General features: G+C 28.9%; 1 protein-coding gene across 1 annotated transcript; it reads left to right on the forward strand.

Moving 5' to 3' along the window:
* The first annotated feature begins 3,889 nt into the window (after window positions 1-3,889).
* Window positions 3,890-9,894, forward strand: LOC111026892 (snake venom serine protease KN2-like). The gene is made up of 3 exons (XM_022305074.1): window positions 3,890-4,141; window positions 9,317-9,516; window positions 9,576-9,894. The coding sequence occupies exons 1-3, from the start codon at window positions 3,890-3,892 to the stop codon at window positions 9,892-9,894; spliced, it is 771 nt and encodes a 256-aa protein (XP_022160766.1).
* Window positions 9,895-10,435: the final 541 nt, after the last annotated feature.

A 10,435-nucleotide genomic window follows, 5' to 3' on the forward strand; every position in this document is an offset into this window, starting at 1 on the left:
AAGTTCTATGCCTAAAGTGAACATAACAGAAAGGGCCACAAATTCGTATTATTTTACGTATCAGTTGTGTAACCAGTTTATCTTTAATCATGATGATAACTAAAAAAATAATGATACAATTTAAAATAACCTATAATTAAAATTTAATGTGAGTACTTGAATAATGAAATAATATTGATGTGATAATTATTTTAAATTTATTTTTAAATTTAAAATGTTATCACTGGAATCGATAATAATTTTGGTATCGTTGGTATTGCATTTTGGTATAAAACCCACGAAACGATGATGATCGTGATAAATGTGATCACACGATCATAAAACTAGATACAACACGACACGACATGACACGGTGTAAGTGTGAACCCCCCTTAAGATCATCGTCGTCGTTTTTCTGCTCCCAGATCGTAGGGTAATTTAATAATTATAACTTATTTTTAAGTACTTGAAATAGACATACATTATATGGTTTAATTTAGAATTTATACAATTAAATAGATATAAATAGTGTTGTACATAATAGTCATACTACAGTAGTACAGTACATGGGAGTTTTTATGTCCCGACAAATTCAACAATTTTTTTAATTTAGTTTATTTAAATGTTAAGTAATATTTGAATATTACTATGCCGTCTGCTTGTGCTTGAACCTTGAATTAAAGCGACGCCGTCGTACATTGCAATAAACATCAAATTATTTTATAAAGCTGGGAAAGTCACTCTGATGATTATTGAATATCCATCGGAAATTAAATAAGGAAATTTTAAATTTTAAATTTTCTCAAATAGCTTATACATACCTAACCAATGCACTCAAAATAGTAATTATTAATTTCATGCTAGACAGTATTCGGAGAAAAAACTCGGAATTTTACAAACTTTAATTGGAATGGTCGGTTTACGATAAATGTGATGCATTAGGCACTGAATATCTCTATGTTAAATCTAAAAAGTAGTAGGTAATCACATTTATTTATTATACGATTTTTGTTTAATAACTCAAAAAAATATGCTTGTGCTTCAAATATTTAAACACCACCTTTATTAATTATTAAATTTTTTTTTTTTTATTAAGAAAATATTACAATCTGTATACATAATACAATAAGTAAAAATGTCTGAACAATAAGTTACAACGCATGAATATCGTGCATGAAGAAGGAGCCCATTGACACCACTTCAAAAAGAGAAAGAAAAATAGAATTGGAAACTAATTTGTGCTAAGATGAGTTAGAGAAGGTCTCTAGCCCAGTTTCTTTTGAGTCGACGTAATGGGTTAATAGGGTTAGAGGGATTATGGAGATAAGATATTAGAGGATTAGGATGGTTTTGTGTGTCCCTGTGGAATTTTTTAAAGTAGCAAGAAGCAAGTTCAGGAAGTGTTAGAATTCTTAGATAATTATTAAATTAAAAATTAAAATAATAGGTACTTTATATATTGTCGTAATTTAAATTTTAAAATTATAAATTATTTTGGTTAATGTTATACCCATTCATTTCATTATCTTAATGATCTAATCTCAAAAACGGACCTCTTTGATATACAAATTTGTAATATTATATCTATCCATGGTTTTATCATATTGACGTAGTATAAATTATAATGCAATCCGTTTTGATTGTCGAAGTAGTTGCAAAGACGCAATCGATCTAAAATTTCAGTTAGCAAAGCTGCAAACATGAACAAGAAACATGAAGCGATCCGTACGGTTTTTTTTTTCATAATAAATCTCAATATTTTAAGACTTAAGTTCAGTCGTATTTCTGATTTATTCCGCAGTGCACATACAATATCAGGAATTCCGACGAAGCCCGAAAGCGTCGATGTTTAAAGTAATTAATATTGGTTTCATATTTTTTTGGTGCTTAAATTTATTTTTTATACTTCAAATAAAAATTTAATTTCATGAAAAATAATATGCTACCTCTGTGTAGACACATTATTTCTGAGAGCAAATGCATAAATTACGTGAGATCAAATAATATACAAACGCCGCTCGTCGTCGTCGTTTTTCTGCTCCCTGATCGTAGGGTTATTTTATAATTATAACCTATTTTTAAGTACCTACTGAGAAATAGACATTTATTAAATAGTTTAATTTATAAATACTCGTTATAAGTGATTACTCATAAGTCACAATTTTAATTTAGAACTTGTAATTTTTTTTAAATCCAAAGTTGCCATTGCTGGATACTATTAATTTAGTGTTATATATGAATCATTGTTCTATTATATATTTATATTACATTATATTATAGTTGTATCTAAAAAATAAAAATGCTCACAGAGTGGTAAACTCAATATCCTAACCAGTAATCACCCCGTACGATGCGTGATTATGAAAAATATACTTTTATACTAGCATAGGTAGGTATCTTTGTATAATATTGTGTAATATATAGACACAGGCGTTCAAATATCCTAAAATTTTGTAGTTATTCAAACCTAGGTGTGTACGAGTTAAAAAATTAAAGTTATTTCAATTTTAACACTTTAACTTCTTCAAGATTTCGGGCGGAGCGATGAATGTATTGATTTTACAATTTATTTTTTAAAGTTTTTTTGTTCCTGTTTTCACGTTATTTTTGGAGAGTAAGACTGTAAGAGTGCTTCGATTTTCTTCAACAGCATCTTTTCTCCTAGAAATGTGAATAGTATCGGTACTTCAAAGGGTCCAAATAGAAAAAGAAGAAATCCTAGGAATTGCAAATAGTTTAGTAAAAAGTTTCTTAGAAAACCGTTGTCAACAGGTTCGTATTAATGATGTGCTGAGTTCCTCAAAACTTTTAAAATTACGGTGTTCCGCAAGGTACTGTCTTAGGACTATTGCTATTCATTATATATACAAATGGCTAATCTAATTTATAAACTGAATGCTCTATTTATTGCAGTTTTGCGGATGACACAACTATTCTAATTCATAATTTAGATAAAACTAATTTAATGCGCAAAGAACCAAAAATTAGGACATCGGTAAAAAATTGGTTTAATGCAAATTCCTTAGAAATTAATAATAAAACATGTTATCTATCTTTTTCCATATTAAAAATTTGAAGTCTTGACATAAATGAACCCATTAAAATACATGATGATATTATGTCAAAATACTGTATATTCTACGGACACCTGTAATTTTAACTATACACATGTATAAGAGGTGCAGAATCTGTGAAGTATCTTGGTGTCATCATTGACCAATTTTTAAAATGTTTCGTAATATGTATGTATGTATTTTTGTCCGTTATGAAATTGTTGGATTAAATATTAGTGTCCGTTATAGACAGGTCGAAATACATTAAAATGCCTATCTTTTTGACGAGACCTGGTCATTTTGTCCGTTAAGAGAAGTGTCCGTTATATATGTAGGTATAGGTGTCAGGTTTCACTGTAATACTTATTGCATTTTTAATTTAAAGAAATCTCATGATAAAGAATTATTAACAAATCTGAATTTTTATAAACTTGACAGCGTCAGTTTCAACCACAATTATTCTACCCGTAGTACAATAAACAATTTATTTAAAATAAATAAATTTAATACCGAATTTGGTAAAAAAAATCCATTTAATATAGGTATACATTTATGCATGCAATATCAAATCCCTATTAAACATTTTAATAATTATGATCAATACAAAAAGTATGTTAAGTATTAGATAAAAAAATTGTTTGTAAATACGCACGAATCAATTGCATTATATTTCAACATTTTCGAGTTTATCTGTTATCATCATTATTATTATCATTATTTATTCAATGTAAATTTATATACGCTTACAAAATAATTGGGTTTCCACGATAACACATGTAGTGTAAACATTTATAATAACTGTAATACATTCATATTAATAATATTTGTACAACAACAATCTTTGACATATAAAAACGATGAAAATTATAATCATTTTATTACTGGCAATTAAAGTAGCATATTTATCTGGAGAAGGTTTGAATCATTGCACTAACCGAAATTTAGTACACAATGGTGTTCAATATGATGATAAAAAGTATCCGTACGTAGTCACAATTCAAATGACAGGTGGGGGCACAAGAGGGTATTGCACGGGTTCAATGGTAAAAAAATTGTACGTATTGACCGCTGCTCACTGTTTTGATGGATATAAAGTAGGAGATGTAAAAGTAAGTATACAAATTATGTAGTATTTCCATTGTAATTAACTAACCATACATTAAATCATTCACCAAAACGAATTTAAATAGATGGAAAATAATATTCCAACTTCTATATAGGTATTTCTGGGATCAAAACTGAATAAGGTTTATCAATATGCAGCCAAGCTGTACGTGCCCAAATCGTACTCATACACGAATATTATGTTTTCAGACGTAGCTATTATTAAAGTAAGCTTAGTTTACTTTTTCTTAAACAAAAAGTATATCTGTTTGACTGTACTTGACCACCTATCGAGAAAATCCGCTCTTACAAGCGATGACACAGCCAGGATTAACTTCCAACGACCCTATATTGTAGATAGCAGGGGCGGACTGGGGCAACATTTTGGCCCGGGAAATCTATATTTCGACCCGGCCCTTGCCATTTCTCGTCATCAAAAAAATGTAAAAACTTAAATATACCAACGTTTTATTCAATGAGGAGTGCAGCCTCTACACATTTTCAATTTTCCCAGAAAACAACTTAAGATTTTAGATTCTGGGTGGAACGATGAATGTATTGATTTTACAATGATGTGTGTTTTTTTTATTTTTTTTAAATTTTTTTTTGTGTCTGTCATCACCTTTTAGGACAGTAAAACTGCTTCGATTTTCTTCAACAGCAACTTTTCTGATTGGAAAGGGAATCTAGTTGGTACCTCGGGGGGTCAAAAGTAAAAATTTCCCAGTAGTTTTCAAAAGCGACGTGAAAAACAAAAGAAAAATTAAGGAAAGACGGGGATTTTTACGCAAAATCGATTTTGGTTTTTGGTGTAACTCTAAAACAAATAACCGTAGATATATGATATTTTCACAGGTTGTTTATATTTGCATTTTCTATACACGGTAAAATTTTGAAAATAATTTGACTCTTTTTGAACTGTTTACGGACATTGTCAGTTTTCAATTTTTTTAGTTTTTTTTTCTATAAATATCAATAAAATTTTATTTGTTATTTAAAAAAACTTGAAAATTTAATTCAAGGCTCCTAGTATATTGTTTCTAAGGCAGATGAAAAAAATTAAAAATCCTTAGTCACAGTTTTTTTTTATAAGCATTTAAAGTTCAAATATTGACAAAATACGTAAAAACGACGAAAATTTGGAAATTATTTTAGGTTAGAAATTCATAAAAAATTTTATTTTAAATCTAAGATTTTAAAAATTAATACAAGATTCCTCATAAGTTTGTCTACCTTTATCAAAAAAAATTTTTTAGAAGAAAGTCAAATTAAATTTTTATGAGCTTTTGAAATTCATATTTTTACAACATTTGATATTCACTCGATTTCTCATGTAACGATTTTCTGTTTTTGTTGTAATTAAAAAACGAATGGCTGTAGATACTTGAAAATTTCACTGAATGTTGATATTAGCATTTTCTAAACACGATAAAATTTTGAAAATAATTTGACTCTTTTTGAGATGTTTACGGACATTGTCAATTTTCAATTTTCTTAGTTTTTTTTTCTATAAATACCAATAAAATTTTATTTGTTGGGCGAAAAAGCTTGAAAATTTAATACAAGGCTCCTGATATATTTTTACAATAGCAATTGTAAAATATTTAAAATACATAGGCACAATTTTTTTTAATAAGCATTTAAAATTCGAATTTTGACAAAATTTATCAAAATCTCGAAAATTATTAATCACTGTAATTAAAAATTATAAAATGTTCAGTTTTTATAACTAAGGATTGAAAATTTAAAACAAAGATTCTCATAAATAGTTCATACTGTAACCAAAAAATCTACAAAATACGGTTTGTTGTTGATGTATAACGCATTTAACTACCAAATGCCTAGTGGATATTGAATGTTCTGATATGATTAATTTGGAATTTATTATATAAGTCAATTTTTTTTAAAAATATTTATGTTCATATACCTAGACTGACATACCGCCTCCGCTCAGAATCGTTTTTCTTATACAATGATATTGTATCATTGAATTCAAATTTAATTCCATCCATTAAACAGTGACCCACTTGTAACCTACTGTACAACAGAGCGACATCCACTTACCCGCTTTTTTTTTTTTATTAATTGTTTATGGCATCAACTACGAGCTTATTAGCCAGGGGTTTTTGGGACTGTTATGTTCGGAACTCGTGTGAAACTTAAGATTTGTTAAACTAAACTTACCAAATAGTTTCAATATGTAATTTTAATTTTGTTTAATATTAATGAAGTACTTCACAAATAAATAATATATTGGTAAAAGTCATTTAATCATAACATAATATTTAATACCTTATGTAAAAATATAAAATATTATGACACTTATATTGTAGTATATTAACTTTTATTAGTTATAACTAGATTTAACTCATTTTTCCTTTGGAAATAAATTATATTCATATTGCATACCTATTATTTAAAAAAAATACTAGGGAAAAATAATGATTTTAGGTAATAGATAGGTATTTACATTTTTAATGCTTATTTGCGGTTGATTGCAAAGATGTTCTTGCATTACTAAAATAATATATTATTCAAATTATTGATCATACGCAAACTCCTGATGGAGTATCAGCCGAACCAAAACCTAAAATCTATTTTTAAAAACCAAATGTAAACAAACAATTTTTCATACACGCGCGTAATGATAATACGAAAATATAAAATATTCATCATTTGAATTTATACCTATTGGTTATTTTATTTTAAGTAATAAGTAATATAATAATAACAAATTATTTTTGAACAGCGGCCCACCGGAAAAGTTCCCGGTTTCCCGCCGGCCCAGTCCGCCCCTGGTAGATAGTATAAAAAAGGTACAGGATTTAAGAGGACGTCATACCCGCAGGTTTTGCCTCCGCCTTTCAAGTGTGTAACATAGCAAACTGTACTCTCAGTAGATCACGTTAAGCTCCGTTCGTTTAAAAATTAGAGTGGATTGATCTGTTATGAAATTTAAAGAATGAAAATTGAAAATTTGCAAAAAGAATAGTAATGTAGTATGTAATAAAGTGTTATATTGGAGCATAGTACGTAGTTTTATTAGAGTAATATGATATGTATACTGGCGTACGTGACTAAGGGAACGGACGCTCGAGCTGGAATCTGCTTATCCAGCAATTCCTACCCTGGTCGTTGCACAGAAGGCTCCATGGTCACGGCCGCCCAGTTAGTCGTAGAGTTATACGCACTCAGGCAGAACCTCATTTGTTACACAGAAAATCTATGTAATAAGTCTAGAGTAATTAAGCATTTAAGATACAGTACATTGTAGTTTTCGTAATAATAAACACATCTTTTAGTAATTTAATAAGCGCCTTTGCGTATATTCTTTCAAAATACGTCCTTGCTCTCTTCACTAANTACTGGTGCTCGAAATTGTGTGTTTTGTTTTTTAATATCGTCCTTTATCAAATTATGTAAATAACTAAATTGATCATACGACATACGAAAGTATTGATGAAACTTTTCCGGGTCATTTATTAACTGTGGAAATAAGTTGGTAAATACACCTTTTTCATTTCTTTCCTTGTTAATAGGGTGCACCCAAAATCTGCGGTTCTTGACTGTTTGATTCAAAATATATGTTGCAACAACCGTTTCTTCTACTTCTTCTATCCAATCACTGTCAGATGAACTTGATGAATAATCCATAATGCAGTGGCAAACCTTACTTCTTTCGACAACAAAATGGTACTGACTAACAAAAATTAGGTTGTAAAGTGTGTTACCCAATTATTTTATCATACGATGCTATCACACGCGTTGTATTAATGTGTTCAGCGCTGTCTCACACGTCTTACCACGGCATGGTATGTAAAGGCATGTTAATACGTGGCGTGTGAATAGTGTGTCCCGACCTTAGACTGTAGTACTATACTGTATACTGTATAGTGACTATAGTCACCAATTAGTGGTTTTCGATACCGATTTGCCGATGGTGTTATTGGAAAGACCTAATGAGCACTAAAATTATCACACTATATTATCCGTTTATCGGTTATCAAAAAAACGTATCATCAAATAATACATCAATTATACCGACTATGACAACTAGTCACGTCACCGGTTGTAGTTCAAGTGTTCAACTTCAAAATTACTGTTCTTAAAATTATTTATTACGAAAAATAGTTTGTTAAATAGTGTTTAAGACAATGGATTTAATGACAGGTGAACGAAACAAGACAATTTTTATAGTTGAAGGACAGAAGGACATAACGGAAAATGTGCTTTTTGGAAACAAATTCGGGACTCAGTTTACCTATACCCTTTTCAAACTCAACTCAGTTTACCACAAAAATTGTACTTCGGACTCAGTTTACCTAGCCCCGGACCTTTAGCACTTAAAAACACAATAATAAGCGCTAAAATATGCACTTAAAACCCCTAAAATATGCATCAAAAATGTAAAAATATGCATTTAATATAACTATTATTATTTATTATTTTATTAATAATTATTTATAGCAATTAGTGTAGGTACTTAATATAAAAATTTAAAAAAAAATCAACCGATTGTTAACTTGTTTCTTGAATTTCCGAGGTTTTTTAATTTTATTCATCAACTAAAATGATGGGAAAAATTAAAAATTAAATTTTTGATTTAAATCAATAAATACATAATTTTACATTTAACGGGAATACCTTTAGTTTTAAAGAACGTTTAATAAGCGCAATATATTAAAATTATATAATATCACTCGTATCGCAACATATTATATACCTACTATAATACTATATAATATGTAACAATACGGGCAATTAGGCCATCATATTTTCAAACCACGAAAATTATAAGGAGTTGTGAGCTGTATATAGCAAATAAGACTACAAGTACGCTGCATCACTATTTTCTTTTTNAATAAATATTTATTTTAACGTTCCACCCTCTCACCACAGTAAAAAATTCTGGTAAATATAATATAATAGATAAATCCTGGTTACCCTTATCCTTGCATGCCTTATTTGCAGTAATATATTTATAGGAATAAGTTGCTGCTTTGTAAATCGTCTTGAAATAAAATATTTTATTTTTTTATAAAATAATTGTATGTTAATAAATTCATAACTTATAGTATACTATTTAATTTATTATTATGTAATGTACAAAAATATCTAATTTGTACATTCAAGTATATCCCTCTAATTTGAATATAGTATTATATAATATTTTTATTTAGCTACCAAAACCATTTCCAAAATTAAAAAATTTTTTGAAAATTGGTGGCCATCCGAAGGATTTTAAAGGTAACAAATCATTAACATGTACATGTATTGGATTTGGTAAGACAAGAGATGGTGAAAATGCGATGGGATTTGAGGGATGTTTGATGAACACTACAATCACGTATGGTCAAAAAGCTTGTCGAAACATTGACAAGTAATAAACACACACAATATTTAGTTATTATTTACTATTTATAAATTTTTTTTAAATAGTTTACAATTTAAGAAAGCTTGGAAAGAATATCTGTGTTCAAGAGCTGGCCGGATTACAATGATATGTTCGGGAGACAGTGGTGGTCCAATGATTTGCAAAAACAAGCTTTATGGAGTATGCAGTTTTACTTATAATTTCATGAATGGGTCGGATATTTGTGGCGGAGCTAACCTTCAGACGGTGCATACATTCTTACACTATCATTTAAAATGGATAAATAATATAATAAATCCGGGTGCGAATTCTGGGCTTTTGCTTAAACAGCACCAATTGCATACAATTGTAGCAATATCATTGTGTATTTTACTATTATTTTAAAATAACTAAATTTATAAAACATATTTTTATCAAACAAAATGATGCTGGATTACTTATTTGTATTCTTACGATCCAGATAATATCACTCGTATCGCAACATATATATACCTACTATAATACTATATAATATGTAACAATACGGGCAATCAGGCCATCATATTTTCAAACCACGAAAATTATAAGGAGTTGTGAGCTGTATATAGCAAATAAGACTACAAGTACGCTGCATCACTATTTTCTTTTTTTAGATCAGGTGAAATTTGTGAAATTGAAATTTCCAAAAATTTTCCAAAATATGCAAATTAAGCACAATACCATAAAAATAAGCCATTTCCGGCAAAATTAATGAAATATGCAAAAATATGCACATTCAAATTGTAGATTTGATATCACGGCATTGAGAAATGAATTTATTTCGCACTCTGCTATATTTTACAATAAATAAAAAAAGTATGCAAATGCTATAGGTAAGTCCCGAACCTTGGTCATGTTTTTTTCCTCCGGCATTTACCTTTATGTGAGTGCCTTAGTTAGGTACCTA

This window comes from Myzus persicae, unplaced genomic scaffold, assembly GCF_001856785.1.
Source record: "Myzus persicae strain clone G006 unplaced genomic scaffold, MPER_G0061.0, whole genome shotgun sequence".
Classification (NCBI taxonomy): domain Eukaryota; kingdom Metazoa; phylum Arthropoda; class Insecta; order Hemiptera; family Aphididae; genus Myzus; species Myzus persicae.

Excerpts from the sequence above, each read along its gene's own strand:
- LOC111026892 (XM_022305074.1), top strand. The coding sequence starts at position 3,890 with ATGAAAATTATAATCATTTTATTACTGGCAATTAAAGTAGCATATTTA. Across the intron at positions 4,142-9,316 it reads ATAAAGTAGGAGATGTAAAA|CTACCAAAACCATTTCCAAA; the intron begins GTAAGTATACAA and ends ATTTTTATTTAG. Across the intron at positions 9,517-9,575 it reads GCTTGTCGAAACATTGACAA|TTTACAATTTAAGAAAGCTT; the intron begins GTAATAAACACA and ends TTTTTTAAATAG.